Source organism: Cebus imitator, unplaced genomic scaffold (genome assembly GCF_001604975.1).
Source record: "Cebus imitator isolate Cc_AM_T3 unplaced genomic scaffold, Cebus_imitator-1.0 Scaffold30, whole genome shotgun sequence".
Lineage (NCBI taxonomy): Eukaryota > Metazoa > Chordata > Mammalia > Primates > Cebidae > Cebus > Cebus imitator.
The window spans coordinates 821779-846918 of NW_016107345.1; the positions used below are offsets into that span (position 1 = coordinate 821779).

Here is a 25140-nt window from a genome sequence, read left to right on the forward strand (position 1 = left end):
CAGTTCATTTCAACCTGAAATGTTTGCATCCCTGAACAGTTTCTAAAGGAGGAGAATGCATGCCACCCAGCATTCAGAAGGAATAAGATGAGCTGGAACAAGAATGATGATGAGGAGGATGAGGATAGTAATACTGATAATACTATTTACCACTTGATGGCCACTGACTGCGTGCCAGAGCACCGTCTGCTTCATGTCTGTTCCCTCACCCCAGTCTTATGTGAAAGTCATTACCATCCCATCTTAAAGAGGAGGAACTAGCAGGGGGTGAGTAAAATGCGCTCATATAGCTAATAGGTTGCGGAGCTAGTATTTGAACCCATGTCTGTCTGATTCCAAAGCCTGTGCTCCTACCATTAAACATATCCCATTCCCAAGCCAATATACACATGTGAACACATGTATTTCCACCTGAACACACTTGTAAGGCCACACACACACACACACGCATATGCTCAACCAACATATACCAGTGTACCTGCACACACATGGGTACACACACACACATGCCCATATTTGAACACATGCATTTGCGTGCATACAAAAATGGCCGCACACATACACAAATGCATACACATGTGTCTCCTGAACACACACACCTATGCACATACACACTTGCATGACACATACAGCTGGGCACACACATATGTGGTTGCACATACAGGCACACAGGGCATCCTGAGAACATACATTTTCCCTTTCTGGCTCTGGCTTCCTGCAAACAGCCACCACTGCATCCCTCTGCCAGCCTCTCCCAGCCCAGGCCCCAGGAATCTTCAAAACACTGAAGTCCTAAGTCTCAAGTGAAATTATGCTCAGGCTCCTGATCCAGGAGACAGCATGTAAGTCAGGGCAATCAGGCACATCACATTTTCCCATGAAAGAAATTTCTCATGGGCTAATTAACCTTTGAAAATACCAGTTCTCAGTCTGAGGGACTTCCTGAGTCCAGATCAAATTGAAAAATAACCTAGTGACAGACCACCCAGTTCTGAGCTGATGGGAATTACTTTCAACCCAGACCAGCATGTCCCTTAGACAGAATGTTCCACATACCAAACCTTACAACAGCCAGCTCTTGAGAGCAGGGGAGCCAAGTGCCATCTATTACAGATCATATCTATGATTGCTGTGTCATGGGGCCATTGCTCTGGGCCCCAGTCCCTGTGGGGGCAGCTGGGGTGGCAGGAAGCAGCCAGCCTCAGTGCCTTTGACATTTATGTCCCTGTGCTATAGTACAGAGGGTCTGCCTGTTATCACAGACTGGTGTAAGCCTTGGTCCCTGGCAATCATTTTCTGTTTCAAGTGTTAGTTTTCTGTAGAATTGTAGTTCAGTGGATGCTATCAGAAGTAAAAGGACAGAGTGTCACGTGGAAAATTGGAGATAAACTGATAACTCCAGGGTTAGAGACACTGATTCATCCACCCCCACTGTCTTGTGGTGGAGGACAGTCTCCCTCCTTCTCTCTTTTGGGTCACATTCTGGCTCAGAAGTCAGTCTATGTAATTTCTGGAAGTGTTGGTGTTTTCCTTCACCCCATAGAACACATGTGGAACACAGCTTTTTCACCACAAGAGCTGCCAGGCACCTCAGAGTTCAGCCTTGTCACTGCATGGAATAAATTGGGTGGTCTCGCGCAAGACCCTTAACTTCAGAGCCTCAGTTTATGCAAATAGAAGATGGAATATCAGTGCCTGCCCTGTTTGCCTCACCAATTTGCCATGAAGACCAACAGGGCTAATGGGAAGACGGTGCACTCTGAGTGAAAGGGAAGGGGCTTGGGCCATCACACCTTCAACCATTCCTGCCATTGTTCAAGGTTTTTTGCTCAGGTACACCCTCATGTAGGCTTCCAGGAATATCTTCAAATGTTTCTCTCTTTCTCTGGAATTATCTCCTCTTCTGTACTGCTGAGTCCCTTAGACTGTCCCACTGCTCAGCAGGCTGCATCCCAGCCATGTGCCCAGCCCCAGCAGATACTTCAAACTGCTCATTCCCATAGCTCCCAACACAACTGTACATCTTCTCAGCCAGTGATTTTGTTTTCCAATGCTCAGAAAAAGAGGGACAAAGAGGCAGGACGTCTCTGATTCTCTCCCCAAAACGTATCTACGCTCTAATCATCCTTAACTCCTGGCCTCCCGGTGCAGAGGCCCCTTTGCATCTACTACCAATGCCTCCACTTAGAATCTTCATCCTCTGAAGCTTCCTCAGGAATCTCCCAACATCACTGGTCCCTTCTCATTACTGGATCTTTGCTTTTTTCCTTGCTACTAGTCCCTTCTCAGCACACAAAGGGGAATTTTGGCCATGGAATTTATGCCTCTGTAGAAACATGTAAGGAGTTTGGACTCTGAATAAGGGAGCAGCAGAAGAAAAATTCTGGGTGAAGACAAAAGTGGGATGGATGTGGACCTTGCAGGAGGCCTTAAGGATAGGGAATTGAAGACTATGTAGAAGTCACAAGAGTGTGGTTGCTGGAGACTGCGGGGGTTCTTGCATCATCCAGACGGTCATCTTTCTTTATTAGGCTCTGTTCTTCTCTCCATTCCTCTCCCTGACATTTATCCCCAAACTCCATCTTGGATTCTAAAAGCTCAGGATAAAATACTGATCTCTTTTAAAAAACAGTAGTCCAGGCCCTGGTAAATCACTGACAGTGGGCTAAGGCACTTCCCACTGAGACATCACTAAACTTTTGTTTTACAAATAATAGAAAACCATTCTTGCTCCACAGAGCTGGTGAAGATATGACCTAATGTATCCTAACAGTAGCTGCAGCCAGATAGCCTTGAGACTGTCAATCACAGGGTCAACCCTCTCCAACCCCCAGTGGTGAACAGGACCCCACCCAGGTCAATCAGCCTTTCACCAGGAACTTAGATTGAATGGAAGGCACGGAGTTGGAACTAATCCATTAAGACAGCAACCTCCTAGAGAGATTTCTTGAGTTCCTGTCTCTGGGGTTCTTGGAGCTGCCATCTTTCAAGTCCTTCCTGAAGTTTGGCTGTTCAGCTTTTTCTTAAATTCTGTGATATTCAATATCCTTCCAATTACTTCCATTTCAATTTTACTCAGGAAAGATTTATTTCTTGCAAGCAGAGTACCTCTGAATACTTTCCTCAGAAAGTAACTGACTTGGGCGCTGTGGCTCATGCCTGTAATTACAGCACTTTGGCAGGCCAAGGGGGCAGATTGCTTGAGCCCCAGAGTTCAAGACCAGCCTGGACAACACAGAAATTAGCTGGGCGTAGTGGTGTGCACTTGTAGTCCTAGCTACTTGAGAGGCTAACGTGAGAGAATTGCTTGAGCCCAGGAGGCGGAGGTTGCAGTGGGCTAAGATCATGCCTCTGCACTCCAGCCATGGTGACAAAGTAAGAAAGACCTTGTCTCAGAAAAAAAAAAAAAAAAAAAAAAAAAAAAAAAAAAAAAAAAAAAAAAAAAAAAAAGAAGAAAAAGAAAAAAAGAAGATAACTGACTGACTTGCCACCATACAACCTCTTACACCGTCTTTATGAAACACCAGACATCGGATCCTGAAAGTACTTTATTCTCAAAGTCTGCAAGGTAAGTATTATCATTATGCCCATTTTGCAGGTGAGGTACTGGGGCTCTGAAAGTTGTGAGCATCTGTCCCAGGTTATAGTGGAAATCAGGAATCTTGGTTGCTCTTTGTCAGTAAAACTCACGGTAGCCCAAGTAAAGGAGGTTATTGAAAGGAAAGTGGGAATCTCTCTAGCCAAGACAGCACCTTTCTCCATCTCTCTCCACACATATTCTCCCATCTCTGTTTCTGAGGATCTGCTCTATTTTCATGCCTTTCTCTGCACAGTGGCTTTTCCCTGCTCACTCATCAGTGAGCACATTGCTGAAAAAGGCTACTTCAGCCCAAACCCTAAAGAGTTACTCACTTCAACCTTTCACCATCAACTATTCTATGTCTCTTAGTTTGAATTATTGAGAAAAAAATCTGCTTGGTCCTGGTCATCTGGGGTAGGCTGAAAAATGTCCCCCTACTTCCTCCCAAGGATAATTGTACTCCATGGAACTTGTGGATGTTACCTTATATGGAAACATGGTCTTTGCAGATGTGATTAAGACAGATTTTTAAATGGGGATTATCTTGGATTATTGGGGTGGCCTTAAATGCAATCACATACATCCTTATAAGAAGAAAACAAGCCGGGCATGGTGACTCATGCCTGTAATCCCAGAACTTTGGAAGGCTGAGGCAGGTAGATCATGAGGTCAGGAGTTTGAGAACAGCCTGGCCAACATGGTGAAACCCTGTTTCTACTAAAAATACAAAAATTAGCCGGGCGCAGTGGCAGGAACCTGTAATCCCAGCTGCTTGGGAGGCTGATGCAGAAGAATCGCTTGAACCTGGGAGGTAGAGGTTGCAGTGAGCCAAGATTTATGCCACTGCACTCTAGCCTGGGTGACAGAGCAAGACTCTGTCTCAAAAAAGAAAACAAAAATATTTGGCACAAATGGAAGAAGAGAAGCTGATGTCAAGATAGAGGCAGAGATTCAAATGATGCAGCCACAGGCAAAGGAATGTTTACAGTTATCAGAAACTGGAAGAGACAAGGGGCAGATTCTCTCCTAGATAAAGACTCTAAAAGGAGCACGGCTTCCTTGATTTCAGCCCAGTGATACTGATTTCAGATTTCTGGCATGCAGAGTTGTGAGAGAATGCATTTCTGTTATATTAAGCCACGATATTTGTAGTAATTTGTTAGAACAGCCGCAGGAAACTAACACAGCAGCCAATGGATTCATTCCTCCTGTACTAAGTGTCTAATCAGCTGCGTCCAGGAGGATGTTTACAGAAAAAACATAGCCACTGAGGCCTGCCCTCTCAGCTATGGGAAGAAAGTAAAGGGTTGCTTTTCAGAGAAAAGGCATGGGCTAGGAGACACCTGCGTTTCTCCCACCACTAGTCTCTGACACTGGCTATCAGGTAGGAGTGAGCATTGGGAAGTGCAGGGTAGCAGTCATGCCTGAATAGGCACCAAGCCTAGTGCTCACCCTTCCCAAACGCTATTAATACACAGTCCTGGGGGAAAAGAGGTGTGGCTGGAACATGAGTCTATTCATCCAGTGAATTCAAACAAGAGTTTACTAACAACTCTGTTTGCCAGGATTTGAAGTGCTTAGCACAGGCACTCATCTATAGTCTAGAGAAGGATGAGACCTCTACGTCCTGGGCAGTTGGGAAAAGATATTAAAAATCATTTAATCAATCATTCATTCATTTATTCAACAAAAGTTTGCTGTGCATGTGGATGTACTAGCCTAGGTGATATTGCAATAAAATATGCAGAGTTGCTGTCTTCATGGGGTGAGAAAAATAAGCAGATAAAGAGCAAAATAACAGATTGTAAAACGGTTATAAAGGAAAGGAGTAAGTGTTGAGACAGAGAATCGAATGTATGCATTGGTGGCGGCAGTGGTCAAGGTGGTAATCAGGACTTGGAATCAGAAGTTAGATTTAGGGTGTGTGTGAGAAGTGTGGATGGAGAAGTTAAAAAAGTAGCTGGATTTAAACCTGGGGATGGGAGAGAAGGTTTTGGCAGGAAGTGGAATAAATTATTTATTTATTTATTTATTTATTTATTTGAGATGGAATCTCACTCTGTTGCCCAAGCTAGAGTGCATTTATTTATTTATTTGAGACAGAGCCTTGCTCTGTCACCCAGGCTAGAGTGTTTTTATTTTTTTGAGAGGGAGTCTCACTCTGCCACCCAGGCTGGAGTGCAATAGCCTCACTGCAACTTCTGCTTCCAGGGTTCAAGAGATTCTTCTGCCTCAGCTTCCCGAGGAGCTGGGATTACACACACCTGCCACCATGCCTGGCTAACTTTTGTATTTTTAGTAGAGACGGGGTTTCACCATGTTGGCCAGGGTGATCTCGAACTCCTGGCCTCAGGTGATCCGCCCACCTTGGTTTCCCAAAGTGCTGTAATTACAGGCTTGAGTCACCGCTCCTGGCCCGAAATTTGTTATTTAGAACGATGGAAACGAGTTTACTAACAACTCTGTTTGCCAGGCCTTAGGATAAGTGCTTGGCACAGAAAAACAGGTGTTTTAACTTTATTCATAGGGAAGGACATAAACACCGTCCACCTGTGGGTAAGTGGTTTAGTATAAACAGTCTGTAAAGGCCCAGAAGACTTCCGGCGCTTTCCGCCTTTAACTAGACTACATTTCCCAGAATGCTGCAAGAAACTGGGCGTGACTCGGAAATTTCTCTCATCCACTTCCGGTGCACTCTGATAATCATGGCACCTCTAAGAAGCACTGCGTTGTTGTGGAGCCTCTTGAGAGGTTCTCGGGGCGTGGAGTGGGTCTGTTTCCGGGACCGAATCGAGCCCCGGCCTTGTGGCCTGCTCCAAGCACTACCTTCCTCTTTCGAGGCCGGGCTGCCACGCCGCTGGCTCAGCTCCGAGGCCGGTAAGTGACCTTCCGGACTTTTCGCTGGGGCGTTCTTCTGGGAGACGTAGATCCTGTTTTCTGGCTGGCGAAAACCACGCGGCAGCCCCTGCGACACTTAGCGTGGCGCCTCCTCAGATTCAGTTGGCTTCCTTCTGTACCTGTAGAGTTTGTCATCACCTGCATCTGTTCGTTCGTTCACTCACTCGGCCAACAGTGCCTGAGTTCCTTCCGGTCCTTACCAGAGCACAGTGTTTGTGAGATATGGCAAGCTAAGACCGGCACAGACCTTTCCCTGTGGGAACTCCTGTTCATGGGGAATTAGTGCATTGTGACGCGGGCTGTTATAGGGCACGCACACAGTAGAGGGACTCAAACTAGGTTGGGAGGTCAGGGAAGGATTCCTGGAAAATTTGACCAAGGCTGCGATCTGGTTAGCCATGCTGAGGAGATAGCAAGAAGCTTCTCAAGCACAAGGGACAGTATGAATGTCCAGAAATTAGACTGAGCACAGGTATTTGGAAGCTCATTTTGGAGATAAAATTGATAAGGCTTGGTTAAGGCTTTGAATATGAGTTTAAAGGGAAAAATCAAGATTGTTTCTTAAGTTTTTGACTTGAATGGAGGGTTGTCCCATTTACACCAAGATGGAGATTAATTGCTGGAATCATTATTTTGGGGGCAGAGGAGGGGGTAGTGCAGGAGTAGATGAGGTCGGGAGATGGGAAAGGAGGAATTAAACCTATTTGGGATGAATTAAATTTAAGGTGACTTTGAAAGTCAGGTGTTCAGTATGGAGTTAGATATAAACTGAGGAACATCGCAGTAAAAATGGTAACTAAAGTTGGGCGAATGGGTGAGATTGTGAAGACAGTAGTGCTGAGTACTTGCTGTGTGCTGTATACCCTGAGGGACCCTGGGTGCCAGAGATGAATATAAGACAAGGTTCTGGTCTTCATAGAGCACATCACCTAGTGAGAGACATAGTGTAAGTAAGCAGACTGCTTTAATTTTTTTTTTAAATGATGTTGGAAGCCATTTGTGAATTTTAAGCTTGGGAGTAATCTTGATTACATTTTAGGGAGATTACCCTGGTTGCTCAGTGGAGAATGATCTGCAATGGGGCCAGAATAGAGGAAGGGGGGCTGATGCAAGAGATGAGGATGGCCTTGACTAGAGTAGTGGCAATGGGAAATGGAGGATTAAAATGATATTTATGAAGGCAAACAATCAGTATGTTCTCTGCCAGTGTTTTTTTTTTTTTTCTTTTTTTGTATGATGGGGATAATCGTAGTGTTCACCTCATGGGTGGTTGTGAGTATTAAATGGGCTGAGTGTGCAAAGTACTTAGCTCAGTCAGTATTGGCACATAGTAAATAGCTAATAAATGGCAGCTCTTATTATTATTATTACAGCTATTTGATTATTGTTGTTATTACTGCTATTGGCTAGATCTGGAGGATCAGGGAGAATTGAGGAGTGACTGTAAGATTTCTGGCCTGTATGACCTACTGGATGATGCCGCGATAGGGAACAGTAGAAAATGCAGGTTTGAGACAAGGGAAAGTTGATGGGTTCTAATTTGGTAGTATAAGTACAGGAGAGATGTTGGGTAATTGGATGGAAAGTGATCTTGGCTGGAGATTCTGATTTTAGAGTTCTGACATATAAAAAGCAATTGAAGTCATGGGAGGCTTGGAGAAATCATCGAGTAAGAATGAGAAGGGAGCAAAGGACATTGTTCAGAATCTTGAGGGATACCAACATTTATAGGACTGGGAGAGGAAAAGGTGACTAGAAACAAATGGCTTTTTCTTTCTTTTTTGCTAATGGAAATGGAAATAGAGGTTAGACAAAGCAATAGGCAAACTGTATGAAGCAGAGCTAAGATTTTATTCCCCTCTTATGTGAAAGGTCCTTCCATGATACCACATGGTCTCTACAGTATCATGCTCAGTGATCTAAGCCTCTCTTTCCTAGCTGCAATCTCTTACCTAGACTTTCCCTCCCTTTTGTCTCTGCCCTGATGAGGCTCTTGGGAAGCTTTCTTTGACCCCGTCATGTCCATCCTTACTTAGTCCAGGCTATGCTTAGTTTCTTGCTCTGCAGTCACCAAGCCCCATACCTGTCCTGTATACCATACCTCTCACATTATGTCTCCTCACATCTTTCACTTACACCAAGGAGTACTATGATAAATTGGAAACCATCTAGTATCCAGAACCAGACAAACCTTGGTTTAAATTTTGACTCTTAATAGTTGTCTTTTGGTAGGCCTCAGCATCCTCATTTCTAAAAGTGGGATATCAGTACCTATTTTGTGAGTGGTTGTAAGCATTCCTGAAAAATGTATGTTATACCTACCATATAGAGACAGCTCTGTAAATGGCAGCAACCATTACAGTTATAACATTATATACTTTATTCCTGTTACTTCCTCCAGTAGCCTGTCCTTTTGGCAGAGACTGAGTCTATCACCTCATCATAATGAATGCTCAGTAAATCTTAAATGAACGAAAGAATAAATGAATCTCATAGGTATTAGCATCTTGCAGTGCCAAGGTAGACATTGTGATAATACTTTTTATTGTTAGTTTTCTATTTAGAGGTCTTGTTGGCTTGTCATTTTTGTCACCTTCTTATTTACTAAACTTTATTTTAGCAGAATCTGGTAGCCCAGAGACCAAGAAACCTACATTTATGGATGAAGAAGTTCAAAGCATACTCACGAAAATGACAGGCTTGAACTTGCAGAAGACTTTTAAGCCAGCTATTCAAGAACTGAAACCACCAACCTATAAGCTAATGACTCAGGCACAGTTGGAAGAGGTGGGTTAATGCAGGAATATTGTTAGAGTACCTTTCTTTAATGGGTTAAACGGCATTTCTGGAAGCCCCTGCAGATGCTTATAGCTGTTCTTCCACAGGCACTAGTGAAGGGTAGTGCCAGGCATAGAAAGAACTGAGAAAGGAAATGTGCATAGACAGCCAGAGAGCGGCAAGGAGCATGGCTGGAATTGAGCAGACTAGGGCATATGGATCAGGTCTGGGTGTTCAGAGAGTCCCCTCTCTGCTCTTAAGCCAGCCTGAGCACCCTTCCTTTTTCCTGCCTGCTCCAGCTTCCTTCCTGGAGAAATGTCTATTGTGAGCTGCCTTGGGGCTGAAGCTTTGATGAGATTATGAGATCTTGAATGGAAACAGCATGTTTCCCAGGCACCAGTGTCCTCCTGGAGCCATAGGTACTGAGTCCTTTGTGAAAAACACTTTGATGTATGAATAAGTAAAGCATTAATACTCATCTTTCTGATTCAAAAGTAATTTATAGTCATAGCAAATTTATATATCTCCAATATTAGATTATATGAAGAGTAAAAGTCCCCCTTTTCACTTCCTAGAGGTAACCGCTGTTAACAGTGTGGCATGATGCAGTGTAGTCAGTGGTTAAGAGAATGGGCTTTGAAGTTAGGTTGTCTAGGTTCAAATACCAGTGCTGCAATTTCCTAGCAATTTATTTAACATCTGTGTGTTTCTGTTTTTTCTTTTGTAAAATGGAGATGGTAACAATTGGACCTAACTCATAAGGTAATTGCGGCCATTAAATGAGCCAAATACTTTTAGAGTATTTGAACCATATCTGGTACATAGTAAGCACCCAATAACTACATTCCTTATTCTATCTCAAGCAGCTTTTGTAGCCTGGCTTTGTCTCAGATCATTCCTTTGTGGTTTTGATAATGGTTGAGCCTATAGCTGGTGGTCTCAGCCACACTGCAGAGGCAAAGGCCAGGGCTCACGGGTTTGGCTTTTTACTTAACTGATTCATGGCTACAGCTTCTTTTCTTTGCAGTTTTTCACATTTTTTTTTATTAGTATCTGCTTTTGTTGGATGATCTTTTTGTTACGTAACCTTGTGGTGTTCCTTAATAAATATTTTCTTTCATTAGGCTACAAGACAGGCAGTTGAGGCAGCTAAAGTAAAATTAAAAATGCCACCAGTTCTGGAAGAGCGAGTACCAATAAATGATGTGTTAGCTGAAGATAAGATTTTGGAAGGAACAGAAACAGCCAAATATGTGTTTACTGATATATCATATAGCATACCACACCGGGTGAGTATATGTTTAATTGCAGAATGATCTTTGAAATACCATGTGGAGAAGGGCCTGAGGGATGATGTGACCTGGCTGTCTTTTATGCTTCCAAACCAGATTTCCTCTGACTGGGTGAGACCTTCTGGAAGATTAAAAAAAAAAAAAAAAAAAAAGAGCAATGAGAAATGCAGACCAGCCCCAAGTCATGATGTTACTGTTTCCCTGCAGATAATAGACACAATATATTCCAGATTCCAGATGTGCTGAGACAGCACAAGAGATACACAGATACAGAAACCCATCCCAAACCACAAATGGACAAAAATCTGCAAGACAGTAGAAGCAGGAGACTCTTTTTGCCTAAGTTAGACTGATACCTTTAGCAAAAGCTTTTTGAGAAGATAGACTGTTTTCATCCTGTAAATTCCTTGATGATGCCAAGAAACTCAGACTTCATAAAGGAGTTTCACTTTCCCGAATTTTCAGTAAGAATGACAGATGTTTCTCAGATAATTTCCAGGCATCACCACTTCTTCTGTTGTGCTTGTTATTCTCTGGCTCCCCTTTCTTTGATTACCAATTTAAAAGAACACTCTGGCATTTTAGAAATATATCAGTTTTTTATTTGAGCCTTTGCAAGTTAAGAATAAAAAGAGGAGAGTTTACAATTCAGCCCACAGAATACATTAGAACACTATAGAATGCTGAGTTTGGGAGAAGGTCCACTCCATATTAATATTTTATTATGCATGATTATGGTTAGAAAATGATTTGACCTATGTTCAGCACCAGCCATCTGTGACCTTGATCATGTCAGGGTCACCACCTGCAGAAGTCTGGCCTGCAGACCCTGACTCAGCCATGGTTGAATGAATGCACTTTCACACCTTGTTCAGTAATTTGAGTGGGCTAGGGATGGCCGTTGGCTGCTTTTAGAGGGTGAAATGCAACCAATCCACTAAGACTCCCTCTCCATTATTACATTTATTTAGTGTGAATTTTACAACAGAGGCTCTAAGTTAATACACTTGTGGATGATTAACATGGTTAAGTGAGTGGTTTTACAAATGATAAAAGCTTTAGGTTCCGAGCCCAGACTAAACACCATAAATGGGTAATTCCCCTTTGATCTTCCTCGAGAGGGCCATCCAGCACAAAGTTTACATGAGTAAACAGAGTACAGACAAAGGGATGTAGGATAAACAGACTTAAACTGGGAAAGTCTCTTATAGTCCTGATCCTCTCCCTAACTTAATGGACCAGCTGGCCGCTTTTGGCCTGCCCCATTAAATCTGTTTGGCCTTCCAAAAGGTTTGAGACTATAATATATAATTTTTCCTAATATATCTTTAATATTTTGCCAGCCACCCCAGGTGAATATCAACAGCCACCTGTATACTTGACCTAATGAACTCGTCACAGAGTTTCAACTTTAATTAAAATTTTTGTTTTGTGGTGCTTTAGTGTATGTTTACAGTGCTATGAAAGCTGGTTGGGAAGCATTTTATAATGTGAAAAGGAGAAGGGAACTTGGAATTCAGGTTTCTCAAATTACCAAAATACTTCTGAGGGAAAGTTGTATTATTTTGGCATGTGCTTTTTTTCCTGTTGACAGTGTTGATGAAAGTTTTAATTGTATTGAGAATGCATTTAGAGACTCCTACACCTCTGAAAAGTTGAGAGTTAGTACCATTTGGTTAATTTAATACATTAATCAGGTGTGTATCAATTATCAGCAATGTGCAAAGCTCCATGTATGCCACTCTGGGTATTGCAAAGAATTATAATTCACATTTCCTGCCGTTTTGCAGTTACAGAGCAATATCTGAGGGCTGTCGAAAATCTTGCCCAGGGTAAATTCCCAGTTGAATGGCATAAAAAAATAGGTAGAATTTAGAAGAGGAAGTGATCTCATGGCCTGGGACTTGGCAGTTGGAAGAGTGAAGTGACCAGAGACAGGTAGGCCAGGCAGTCTTGTCAGGCATGTTTATGTCTAATGCCAGTATGAGAAATCATAGAAGTGCAGAAGTAAGACTCCACATTCTTGGGTTTGTTCCTTTTATCCCAAGGACGTCAAACATAGATCATAAAGTAGTAAAGTCTGTTTAGATGAGACTTTGGGGTAGAGAAATGAAAGTTTAGAAAGGTCTTATAGCACTTCTTTCCTCTAAATGGATACAGACGAATCTCAGATCAGCTTTTTTTGTATCGAACTCACGTTAGCTCCATAGTTGGTACTTACTAAATACTTTCATTTTAGATTTCTGATTGTCAGATGCACAGCCAGTGATTAGTGAAGGAAGTATCAAACCTTGCTAAGTTTTTGAGGTTTAAAATTATCATTGAACTCATATGCATGATTGCATTTTATGTTTCTCAGTCGCTTTTTATATTGTTGATTGCAAATTTTTATAATGGTCTTAGTGGGACACAGGAACTAAAAATAAGTCCTCACAAAGCATCCTTGATTATGTTTTTTCTATTTTAGGAGCGTTTTATTGTCGTCAGAGAACCAAGTGGCACACTACGCAAAGCCTCTTGGGAAGAACGGGACCGAATGATACAAATTTATTTCCCAAAAGAAGGTCGTAAAGTTTTGACACCAGTAATTTTCAAGGAAGAAAATATTACGGTAAGGTGACTTAGGTTTTATATTTTAGAGTCAGTGTTGATGATTTATTTGTAGAACCAATTGGCATTGTTGTTGGTTAGCATTTTGCCTTGACCCAGATAAACATTTCTAATGGTAACTTGACTTCTTTCTTAATAAAATCCTTCTTCCCACCTAAGGTGGGTTGTACTAGGGTTCTCGCTTTCATAATTGACTTAGCTGGAATTTGAATCTAGGTGTGACAATTACAAAGCCTGTGTTACTTCTTTATGCTTATTGATGAGCACAGAGTGTCCATTATGTTGGGGGGCAGGCCTGTCACGGCATCAGGACGGGTGCTGAACTTTTGTGTTCCCATACGATGCTAACTCTGTTGTGTGGTTTTAGACTATGTATAGCCAGGACAGGCATGTTGATGTCCTCAATTTCTGCTTTGCCCAGTTTGAGCCAGATTCTGCAGATTATATCAAGGTGAGTATATTTTAGTTTCTAAAATAGAGGCTTAATTATGGTTATGAGTAAGATTTTTAATCAAGTACAATGAATTTGGTCACAAGTTTTGATAAGGGGGAAAGGGAAGAGAAATATCTGAAAATCTATTGAGTACAGATGTGTGCCAGATAATATATTTTATCACAACAACCTTGGATTAAAGATGAGGGAATTTAAGCTTGTAGAGTTAAGTAGCTTGCTGAAAGTTGCATAGCTACTAAGTGGTAGGGTTAGGACCCAAGTTTGATGACAAAGCCTGTTGTCTTTTCAGTTTACCATATAGGAATCAAGTTATTTACTAAAATTTGCCAAAGTACAGTGTGTGTCTTACAGCCCAGTAAGTATTCATAGTACCTTCTATGTGTAAGGTATTGTCTTGTGTAGTATAGGTGATGCCACAAACTAGGATAAGGTATGCTGTGCCAAAGCCAACAGTCCAGATATGGCGGTGAGGAAAGAAGCTAGTAAGTAACAGATAATTATTTCCTCAGACCTAAAATGCTAGGCACTAAGAGAAGGTTACAAATTCTTTGAGGAAAGGCTTCGTAGGGGTGTTACGGAGGGTTCTAGAAGTGCAGGAAACATTGTGGCAGGTGGAGTTTGGTGAGTGTTTGAGGTAGAGAGAACAGTATAAGCATCAGGCAGGAAATAAAGTAGGGCTTGAGGAATGGCCAGTGATCTGGTTTGCTTGTGTATTCAGTGTATATGCAGGGGAGTGACTAAAGATTAAGCCAGGAAGGTGGATGCAGTCACATCATAGGTGACCTCAGATGCTAGGCTGAGGAATCTGGAATTCATTCAGCAGACTTTTGAAAGCCTTTTGAACAGAGCAACACCCCTCAGAATCTTCATTTAGGAAGATCAATCTGGAAGGAGGACTGAAAGACTTTCAGTTAATAAGATGGAATAGGCTAGCTGTTGGAATAGGGTAGTTGATGGGAAGAATAGGGGAAAGGGAAAGTAGTGAAAAAATATTCTTAATTACTTTTCTCCCATAGTGACCAAGAAGTGGGTGCTACATTATTCCTAGTGGTCTCGATATGTGTAATTGGTGCTTAATAAATTGTAGTTGGCTTGCCAAAATGTAGTTAATATGGCTATAAATGTTTGGTGTCTTGCTCCAGGCTTTGCTGCATACTTCTGTAGTGGAGAAGGGACAGACTTGCTGTCACTTAGACAATGACAGGGTCTTGTTCTGTGGCCTACCATGCCCAACTAATTTTTAAAAAATTTTTCCTAGAGATGAGGACTGCCCAAGCAGTCCTCCCACCTCAGCCACACAAAGTGTTGGGATAACAGGCATGAGCCACTGTGCCTGGCCAACATTCTTTCTTAATAGAATCCTCCTTCCACCTAAGGTGGGTTGTACTAGGAATGGTTTAAATCATACCTGTCGATTAATGATATGGAGGCAACTGTAAGTAGACCTGGTTTTACTTACTTGGGCAGCACTCATGCTAATCAGTGTACATTGAATAATGCTGCCTACTTTTTATTTTCATGTTTCTGAAGAGTTGCATTTTATGTGGATAGGTTCATCACCTGACCTACGAAGATATAGATAAACATGGAAAATACGACCTTTTACGTTCAACAAGATACTTTGGTGGAATGGTGTGGTATTTAGTCAATAATAAAAGGATTGATGGTTTGCTGATTGACCAGATTCAGAGAGATTTGTAAGTATGATCTTAGTAAGTGAAAGAATCATTCTTGTTGCTCTAACAGTTCATCTGTTTTAAGCTATGGTATTTTTCCAATGATAACAGTGTATTGTCTAGTGCTTGCTTACCTTAGTTTATGGATTTGCTCTTTGAGTATAACCTAGCTCTCCTAGTTTTTGCTTTTATATAAACAGTGCTAGATTCTTGGTAAGTGGCTTTGGATCTGTGCTGTAAACCCTCAATATTAGCTTATCTTGGGCTCACTAATGCCCCTGAGTCAGTGAACTTTCCAGATACTGAAAGGGGGATTAAATAGGAAATGTAAAGAAGTAGAAATAAGCTCTGTGGTTCTTTTTTGGTAGAACTCTTTCTAGGGCTTTTCAGTAAACACCATCCTTTAAGTTATGAAAATACTTTTGATATCCCTTGCTTTTGCAAGATTTTTAAGGCATCAAAAAAGTTAGCTTCTTTTCAGAGTAGTGTGAAACAAAAAATATCTGTTGTATTTTAGCATCAGGCTGGTGTGCTCCCAGGCTTCTAACTAGAAATAATACAATTTGCGATAATAAAACAACTTGTGATAAAACTGAAGAGAAAATAGTTTTTGAGCATCTTTCTATCAGTTGGTTTAGGAAGGCCGAAATGACAAGGAACCAGCAAAGCTGTAGTCAGAAAGGTCAGTGTTCCACAAAAAGCCCTTGCTGGACTCAAAAGTCTGAACTACAAGACAGTTTTGAGATTATTGCCACTTTCAACCTGTTTTTGACTTACAGAGTATCCTAATAAACAGACAATAAGCTAAGGCATGTGGAACTGAGTTCTACAGAACTTATCTTCAGAATAAAATACAGCCCATGTTTCGAAAAAGGGCATCCTTTCTCATAGAAACAATAGTCCTAATAATGATTTCCAGACCAGCCCATTTCACCAGCATATGTAGTGTAATGTAAATCAGACAGCAGAAATATACCTTCATACCCCATAATTGGGCTGGTGGTGATCAGGATGCTCAAGTGACTTGTCTTTATGTGCATTATCGCCTATGAATGAATTTTCCAGTTATTAAGTTTCTTGAGTTTGATCATTTCTGAAATTGTTTGAGACAGAGTTTCACTCTTGTTGGCCAGGCTGGAGTGCGGTGGTGCGATCTCGGCTCACCGCAACCTCCACCTCCTGGGTTCAAGCGATTCTCCTACCTCAGCCTCCTGAGTAGCTGGATTACAGGCATGCATCACCACACCCAGCTAATTTTGTATTTTTTCAGTTGAGGCAGGGTTTCTCCATGTTGGTCAGGCCGGTCTCTAACTCCTGACCTCAGGTGATCTGCCCGCCTGGGCCTCCCAAAGTGTTGGGATTACAGGTGTGAGCCACCGTGCCTGGCCTGAAATTGTTTTATTATTAAAACAGTATGTTCTTATAAAAAATTAGAGCAACACAGAAATGTTTGAAAAAGTTCTTTATTGTGGTGTATTAATATATGATATTATAGTATTACTCATCACTTGTACGCTTTACATCTGAAGTGGTTCACGCTTGCTGGAAGTTTGAGTACTTAGCCTTTCCTACTATTAGGTAAAAGCCCTCCTGTGGTCATTCTGAGCAGGACACTGAGCCTACTGCAGATCCCAGGCTGGACAGTAGAGGGTGCACATCCTCACTGAATGGAGCTGAGGCAAGAATTAGGATTCTGCACACATTTATTTCAGACTCAGGTCCCACTGTTGGTTTTCATATTGATATCCTTTAAAAATCTTTTTGGAGTACAATTTATTTGCTCTTGAAGTATGGGTGGGGTGTTAAGCTAAATTTAAATTGTTCTGTGAGGCACAGGCATTATACTTCAGCATGCACCTAACGAAGCCCTAAAGATACCAATAGGTAGTAATCCAGTTAAGCTCTTTATAAGGCCATATGCCTAGGCTAAAAGGGAATTTTACTTTTTTACTGGGGAGACAGTTCATTGCTGCATTTATTGGACTTTGTTAGATTGTAACAAGCACAATAGATTTGTAATGAACATTTTTATTTTTTTCCTCCTGAAAAGCTTTCCTATACAAACAGCTCTGATTTCTGTTTTCCCTGAGATGGCCTTTAGGGTCGATGAACCTCAGGATAAGCCCAGAGCATTTCTCTAAGGCTGCCAAGGCTTGAGGAATTCTGTACTTACTCCAACTGTCATCCTGTTCTTCATCCCCTAGCTCAGGTAAGGGGAAAGCAGGGAAGGTCAAAGAGTGCTAGCTGTGGAAGCACTGACTTAGGGTATCCTCAGCCCTCTATTCCCAACTGCAAGCCAGTAGTTCACTAAGTATATATGGCACAGCCTCAAAAGCACAAACATTCTGAATGTGATTTTTATATGCCCTCCAGTGATGAGATGGCAAATAGTAGCAAAGTGTCAGCTGTGTGAGAAGATGGTGATTGGTTGGTTTGGGGAAGTTGTAATGTTGATAAAAATTGTTTATACATTTCTAAGAAGTAAGTACAAACCGGAAGAATTGAGTTCTTGTTCTGGCTTCTTCATAGGTAGTTGTGTGATGCTGAAGTTAGACAGATTGCTGATGTAGAACCCGACTTTCCTTTTTGTCTGCTGTGTGTGTATAATTTGCTTCACTGGGATGCTAGCTTTAGATGCTAATTTTTATTCATACGTTCCTGTGAATAGTCCGGTGGCCCGAGAGTCTTTCCTGGGAATCTTAGGGGGCCTCTTGTAGAGGCATTTGTCTCCGTTAGCAGGTATCACTTAGAAGCGAGTGACTTTGAGATCTCTGTGACCACCACCCTCCTACTTATGTAGGATGAAGCTGTATTTCTGTCCCCTGAGTTGGATTAGACTATTACATGCTGGTGAAGTGGGCGGGCCTGGAAATTATCTACCATTAGGAATGTTGTTTCTGTGAGAAATGGTGCTCTTTTTCCAAAAAGAATATAGCCACGTTTGGACACTTCCTGCAGTGACTCCTGCCCTACCTGCCTCACGGCATTGGTGTGAAACCTAAATTAGTCAATTTTCCTGAAAATGCTTTTGAAACTATAAAACTGAAGGTCCCTCCCCAAACCCCTCAGCCTGAGGAAAGTCTGAATGTAATTTAGTTTGAGGTTGGCACATACTTTTAAAGGACTGTGAAGCAAATGAAGAAAACCCCTAGATAACATTAAGCCCTTTCATTCTCAGAATCGATGATGCCATCAGCTTGGTTCGGCTGTATCACATACTCCATCCAGACGGCCAGTCGGCTCAAGAGGCCAAGGATCAGGCTGCTGAGGGAATAAATTTAATTAAGGTAAAGTTTTTTTCTTTCCACATTGGTTTTGTGGTAGTAACTGAGTTGAGAAAAATTCAGAATTGGGTCATAATTGATGGTAACTAAACAGATTTGTGAATATGGGACATCTGTAGTCTTGAAAACATCAGTTTGATTTGTTCCTGTATTTCTTCAGCCTGGGCAATAGAAACAGGAGGGGGGTAGATACAGTAAAGTAGGTTGAGTGATGGGCATCCTAGCAGCTGGAGTCCAGAGAAGTTTGGACAATGGGGGCAGCAACCCCCTTGTTCTTTGGAGCACCAGAAGGGCTGAGCTGCATCTGAGGTGATCAAGTCACCAACAGGACAGGGTAGAGGAGAAGGTAGCACGTGTCTCCCAGAGCAGCTTCCTGTTGTAGTGTGGTCACATCACATTGAGGGAAATGGGCACGTGTCAAGAAATGGAGAATGTGGTGCTTGTGTTTCACCAAGCTTTAGTTGTATTGTCATTTTGGAGCTGCCCACCTCTCAAAACCATGGGCTTATATATATCTATCTGTAAATGCTGAGATGATTTTTTCAGGAAGAAAAGAAGAGATTGTATAATTTCGTCTCTTCTAATGCTCAGAATATACATGGTTTTGTGGAAAATATACTGGCTTCTATCCTAGTAATACTGTTTTAATCTTACTAAGGGGACAGTGGCCTGTGATGACATCCTAGGAAGAGTAGAGAGAAACTACAGTATTGATTTTCTGATGAACCAGATAAAACAAAATGCATTTGGAGAAAATATTCTTTGAAGTGAAAAATTAGCCTCCAGGTTTCTCTCTAACCTAATGGTTTTGTTTTGCTCTAGCAGGAAGTATTAATATTAGTACAATGTCAGGGTCTTAATGGGATACTTCTGTTGTTTGTTTAGAATTAGTATTGCTTGAAATGTGCTGGGTACTGTTTTTCTGTCCATGGGTATTTATGATCAGGAAAAATTGTGAAATTTGAAAGACCTTTTTAAGTAGGACTCTTTGCTACTACAGAAATGCTAATGATATCTTAAAACTGAAAAATTTATAAATATATGTCCAATTGGTTTAAATTTTTTTTTAATTTAAACAGGTCTTTGCAAAAACAGAAGCACAGAAGGGAGCATATATAGAACTAACACTGCAAACTTATCATCAAGAAACACTCAGCCATTCTGCAGCTTCCTGAAAATATTTTTAAAATACATTTATTTTACTAAATACTGACTACACTTGTCTGTTAATATTGAGCTAAATATTAAAAACGGTGAGATTAAAAGGTACCAATTTTGCTTACCAAAGGTAAACAAAAATTGTTACCCTACTCACTTTCCTAGGCTACAAGGATATTTGAGTGCCTGGTTATGAATTTCTTGAATCATGTTAGATGAGTGTACAGTTAAAAGATACTTTTTGCGTGTGTGTGTGTTACCAAATAGGGCAAATAGTAATTTAGACAGATCTCAGCTTAATAAGGTCAGAGGAACAGAGGTTTCACATCTGAATCCGGAAATGGGTAGCTGCTAGACAAAATCAGGGCAAGACCTGTGGAATGACGCAATGAGGTCAATAAAAAGGGTTTAGAGAATTGCAGCATGGATATTCAGCTCTAAGAAAAATGTGATTGACAACACTTGAAAATGCAGATTTAGTCATGCAAAGAAAAGAAAGTGGGGCTGATTCCTAGACAAGGTATAGTTTCGGCCCAGCCTTCTAAAACTAGAGGCCTATTTTCCTTACTGAGAAAGGAAACACAAGTATCTTCATTAATTCAAAAGGTTTTATGAGATATGGTCTAATAGTATGAAAAAAATCAAAGCCCATGTCTGTTTTAGTTAACAAGGAAAACAGTGATTTAAATGCTGCACATAAACTCTTAAGATGATGTGGGCATTGTGCTCCCAGTGATCCACAGCATTTACATATAAAAATTGAAGTTTCTCATAGTCCAAAGCACTGTGGTCAGGGTAACAATCAATACCTATATATAATAATGATCTGTTTAGTCAGGTAAATGGAAAACATTACAGTCAGTCATCCAAAATATCTTCATCCAGATTGATATCTGTTGTGTCAATATCTTCTAATTCCAAATTATCCAAATCTACTTCTAGTTCGAGTAAAGTCTGCAAACAAAAGCAAGAGGGAATTAAGTTTTACAGTACTGTTAAAGGAAAGTTATCTGTGGGTATAAGATCCAAATGAGAATTAAAATTTTCTTAACAGTCAAAAACAGCATCTTCTCATTTCAAAGCCCCTGCTCTGAAACTGGTAATATCACTTAAACCACAGAGGCCTGTATATCCTCCAGATATTGATGGGGAGGAGGATGGGAGAGAGGGATGTTTGACTATGATGTCTGAACTACCTTTTCTTCCTTGTTGGCTGTGTGGGAGGCCACAATAACTGGAGTAGGAGAAGCAGGTTTCCCGTCAAGTTCCTGAAAGCCCAAATGAAGACAAGGGAATTTACTCAGGAATTTAGTTTTCCCCCAAGAGAAGGATGATCGGAATTGGGAAGTGGGAGATAATGTTTAGAAGTCAACCATCTCAGCCAAATTTCTCACGTGAAGTACTCTACTGACCTGTTGAGCTGTAGATCTTGAGGGCTGAAAGCCTTTTGCTTCTTCCATAACATTTCTCTCTTCATTTGGCTATCAGAGAATAAAGCAATAATGAAATGAGATATTTTGAAATCATAATTTACCTATGAACTTGGCCTAAACCCCAGATTATCAGCTTTTAACTTTAAAAAACGTATTTACTGCAGTTCAAAATCTGAAGTCATGAATACATTTCCATCCTGTAGTTACAATAAATGAAGCCTGACGTCCTGGCCACTCACCGTGACAAGTGGGTATTGTTTGGCTGGCCACAGATCGGCATGTGTTTCCTTCACCCATTCTTCAACAACAAAGGCTTCTTTTAATCCAGGGAACAGGTTTTCATACTCTGTTGGGTCAGCAAGGGATTCTGCTGCTTTCTGATTGACTTTTGAGAGATTCTCTCTCCAGAGTTTCACTACCCTACATCAGGGAACCAAAAAGAGACTAAGTAAGTGTGCTGTTTTTATTGGAATCATTTCTTCCTAAAATTAAAATTCTGTACCTTGAAACCTGACTGGGTAGGTAAGTTCGGGCCAGGAAGGCAGCTTCTGGCAGCCGTCCAGTTCTAATCAAGAGCTCTAGGCAGGCATCAACCCTAAACATAAAGGAGAGGTACTGTTACCAAGAATACTAACACTATAATAATAGTACTTAACACAGAGAAAAGTAAATTTAGTGTTGCAAAGCCAAAAATCTCCCCAATCTTAACACACATCTCATTTCTGTCACTTGTCTTTTAATGGTTGTTACATAATCAACACACTCCAAGGGTACGAGGGATATGACAGCTTTCCTGACCACTTTGAATCTACTTAATTTTAATAATTCCTAAGAACCTAAAGGGGCTTTTCAAGAGGAGTTAAGGCAAATTAGATCAGCAAATTTTAAAGGCATCAGGACATATGCCAACAGAAATTCAGTTCCACAAGACAAATACCTAGGGCAGTGTCTCCAACATGGGAAGGGCCAGACAAGCCAGTGGTGCCCAGCAGAATATCAAAATGTCATTTTTTCTCTGTGTAAGTTTTATGAAGTGGACAATGTGTTTGAGAATTCAGAAATTTTTGGATTTTCGAAAAGTGATAGAGTATGTATACTATGGATTACCTAACATCCTCAGCAAGAAATAAAAGCCACAAACAATAACTGCAATAACTTACGGAGGAATGTTAAATGCAATAAAAGTGCACCAAATTGGTATAAAAGCAACTAAAATAGTACAACAGAGTTCAGCTCAGGTTTGCCATCAAAACAGTTATAAAAAATCATTTTCAGAATATTTTAGGATTTTTGAATTACAAATAAGGAATAGTGGGTCTATTTTTACAGGTATATAAATTCATAAATACATTCACATACATATGATGGGTGCACATTAAAAGTTTTATGATGAAGTATGGAACTGTAAAAAAATTAAATCAGTATGTAGGGCAAGGTTAAATAATACTTTCGGGTCAGGCGTGGGGGCTCACGCCTGTAATCCCAGCACTCTGGGAGGATGAGGCAGGTGGATCATTTGAGGTCAGGAGTTTGAGACCAGCCTAGCTGGTCTCTGGGAGACCCCGTCTCTACTAAGAATACAAAAATTAAGCCAGGTGTGGTGGTGCACACCTGTAATCCCAGCTACTTGGGAGGCCGAGGCAGGAGAATGGCTTGAATCCAGGAGATGGAGGCTGCAATTAGCTGAAATTGCACCACTGCACTCTAGCCTGGGCTACAGAGTGAGACTCCCTTTTTTTTTTTTTTAAAATACTTTTGTGTTTTATTTCATAATACCGCCTACTAATGTCCATATGATTTGGTTTATGGTGTTAGACTTAAGAATATGTGACATCTTTATGCTTAGTAGGCCCAAATCTAAAAGTAACTGGCATACTTCTCCCCTTTTGTTCTTGCCATAAATAGATCAAAATTATCCAATTTGGGTAAAATCACCTTTCAGGTACCCACTAGAGCAGCTCAATAGCCTCCTGCAATGATAAAGTAAAATGCCTCTGCCATTAACTGGCAGGGCTGTTGAGAGAAATGTTTAACATTTCTCCCACTTGAGCCTCCCTGAACAGCTCATTTCGTTCAAACATTTAGACTGTATGCTAGGAGGATCCCTTGCTGAAGGTGAGTGCCACCAAGGCTGCTGCACTGACAGGCAGTCAGCACTGTCCTCTGCCTGCCTGCTCTATTCAACACCATTTGGCCATCCATCAGGTCTCTCCAGGGTTCATTCTTTGCATCCCTCTCCAAAAACCATCCTTAGTGTAGAATTAATTAATCTTTTAAATTAATACTCACTTGCCCTGTAAAAAGTAGCTCATGAATGCCACATTATTTTTGCCATCTCTCTCCGCACCCTCTGCTAGCTTGTTCACCATACTAGCATTTCCAGAGGCAGTGGCCAAAAGCAGCAGACCCCCATAATCCTGTGCATGGTGCAGGCACTCCTGGGCTAAGCCAAACTGACATTTACTAATGGCAAGTTCAGCAAGTTGTTTCCACTTCTGTTCTGACTGTAAGAAAAGTTACCAAGTCAAAATATATTTGGAAATAAGCATTTACACTTCCAACATTATTCTGTTAACTGTGCTGACAATAGAAGATATTTATATATACAGAGAGCTGTGCTCGTTGGAAATTATTCATGTATACAAAATGAATTTAAACACAAATCAATATTAATGATGTGTGAATAATTATCATCAACCCATTATAGTTTTATCTTGTAATTACACTGGGAAAGTAAAACCATGTCACTGGCATTTTAAGGTAATTAGATTCCAATTATTTTAACAAGTGATTTAATACTACTTTTTAAAAATGTACCAAACTGTTTATGTCCTTAGGTATTTCACAGTAACATGTTTCACTTGTAGCTTTTCAAAACTCAAAATGCTGCATGTTGAGATGATCTTAACATAGCTAAAATTTATTTTGCACATCTAAAATTAATTTACCAGTAAATGCTACTCTTAAACCACAATTGGGAGCAAAGATCTGTAAAAATATCATTACAAAATTGGTATTAACATTTCTCCCATTTGAGCCTCCCTGAACAGCCCATTTAGACCAGATGTGCTAAGGGCCTCCCTTGCTAAAGGTGAGTGCCACCAAAGCAGCACTATCCTCCTCTGACTGCCTGCTCTACTCAACACCAAAAGACAAAAGGGTTGGGTTGTCTTTCAAAACCCCTTTTTAAAACCAGTATCTATCTTTCCAGCTAGTTTGAGACACTGGCAAATTACTGCTAGGTCTGTACTCTTTAGACTTTCCAGACTAGTTTACATACTGTTTTACATCTTTCCTTATACTGCAAAATAGATCTCACATAAGATATGAAAACAATTTTTCTTAGAGTGCTAAGAATATCTCCAATGTAATCAATTTAACTTATGCAAAGTTTAACATATCTTTTGAAAAGTTCAAAGAGAGACAATGACTTCACAAAAATGAGCCACTTATTTGCATTTGGGAAAACTTTAATAACAAAACATTACACCAAACACATACAAGTACCTACTGACTTTTCCATCAGTTATGAAAAATCATGAATTAGTACATACCTCTGCTTCCACTGCTAACTGGTATGCAATTTTTAACTCTCCAAGCTGAAGAGCAAGTTCGAAACGATGCTCAGGATCTGTGGATACTGTAAGAGCTTGCTGCTTGAAGCCCTAAACAGATTTTTTAAAATTATATATATATATATATGTGTATGTAATCTATGCATACAAAAATGTATGTATGTTTTTTGTGCATATTTACAGTGCGCACCATCCACAGAGCAAATCATTTCCCTCTCAAACTAGAAACCCCACTATTTAATGAGAAGATGGAAAACTTAAGGAGTCTGGTAAGAACAAACCTGGCAGACAAAATATTCAGTGAAAGAATTCTTATTATTTTTTTAGGCTAATGGAAGCTGGCCAATGCTAAACTCAAATTAACTTAAAACTGGAAATGTAAATATAAACATGAAATGTTGC

At 40.8% G+C, this 25140-nt stretch overlaps 2 protein-coding genes across 3 annotated transcripts in view; one reads left to right on the top strand and one right to left on the bottom strand.

The window, feature by feature from the left end:
* The window catches only part of MRPS22 (mitochondrial ribosomal protein S22), a 257041-nt gene extending 237193 nt beyond the window's left edge, over positions 1-19848 (top strand). Inside the window, exons 3-10 of one of the 2 annotated variants that reach the window (XM_017523705.2) lie at positions 6219-6457; positions 9099-9265; positions 10381-10545; positions 13016-13159; positions 13526-13609; positions 15164-15309; positions 18467-18575; positions 19652-19848. In XM_017523705.2, coding sequence (XP_017379194.2) covers positions 6220-6457; positions 9099-9265; positions 10381-10545; positions 13016-13159; positions 13526-13609; positions 15164-15309; positions 18467-18575; positions 19652-19747 — 1149 coding nt within the window. In that variant the 5' untranslated portion in view covers position 6219 and the 3' untranslated portion in view covers positions 19748-19848. Of the gene's footprint in view, positions 1-6218; positions 6458-9098; positions 9266-10380; positions 10546-13015; positions 13160-13525; positions 13610-15163; positions 15310-18466; positions 18576-19651 lie in introns of those variants that run through there. The other variant, XM_017523708.2, reaches the window with a different exon arrangement.
* Positions 19849-20320: 472 nt separating this feature from the next.
* COPB2 (COPI coat complex subunit beta 2) overlaps positions 20321-25140 on the bottom strand; it is a 33034-nt gene continuing 28214 nt past the window's right edge. The window contains exons 16-22 of the mRNA XM_017523704.2: positions 24718-24828; positions 23453-23667; positions 21666-21758; positions 21403-21583; positions 21143-21211; positions 20927-20998; positions 20321-20684 (exon numbers count right to left, since the gene is read on the bottom strand). Of these exons, the coding sequence (XP_017379193.1) occupies positions 20589-20684; positions 20927-20998; positions 21143-21211; positions 21403-21583; positions 21666-21758; positions 23453-23667; positions 24718-24828 (837 nt within the window). The 3' untranslated portion in view covers positions 20321-20588. The remainder of the gene's footprint in view (positions 20685-20926; positions 20999-21142; positions 21212-21402; positions 21584-21665; positions 21759-23452; positions 23668-24717; positions 24829-25140) is intronic.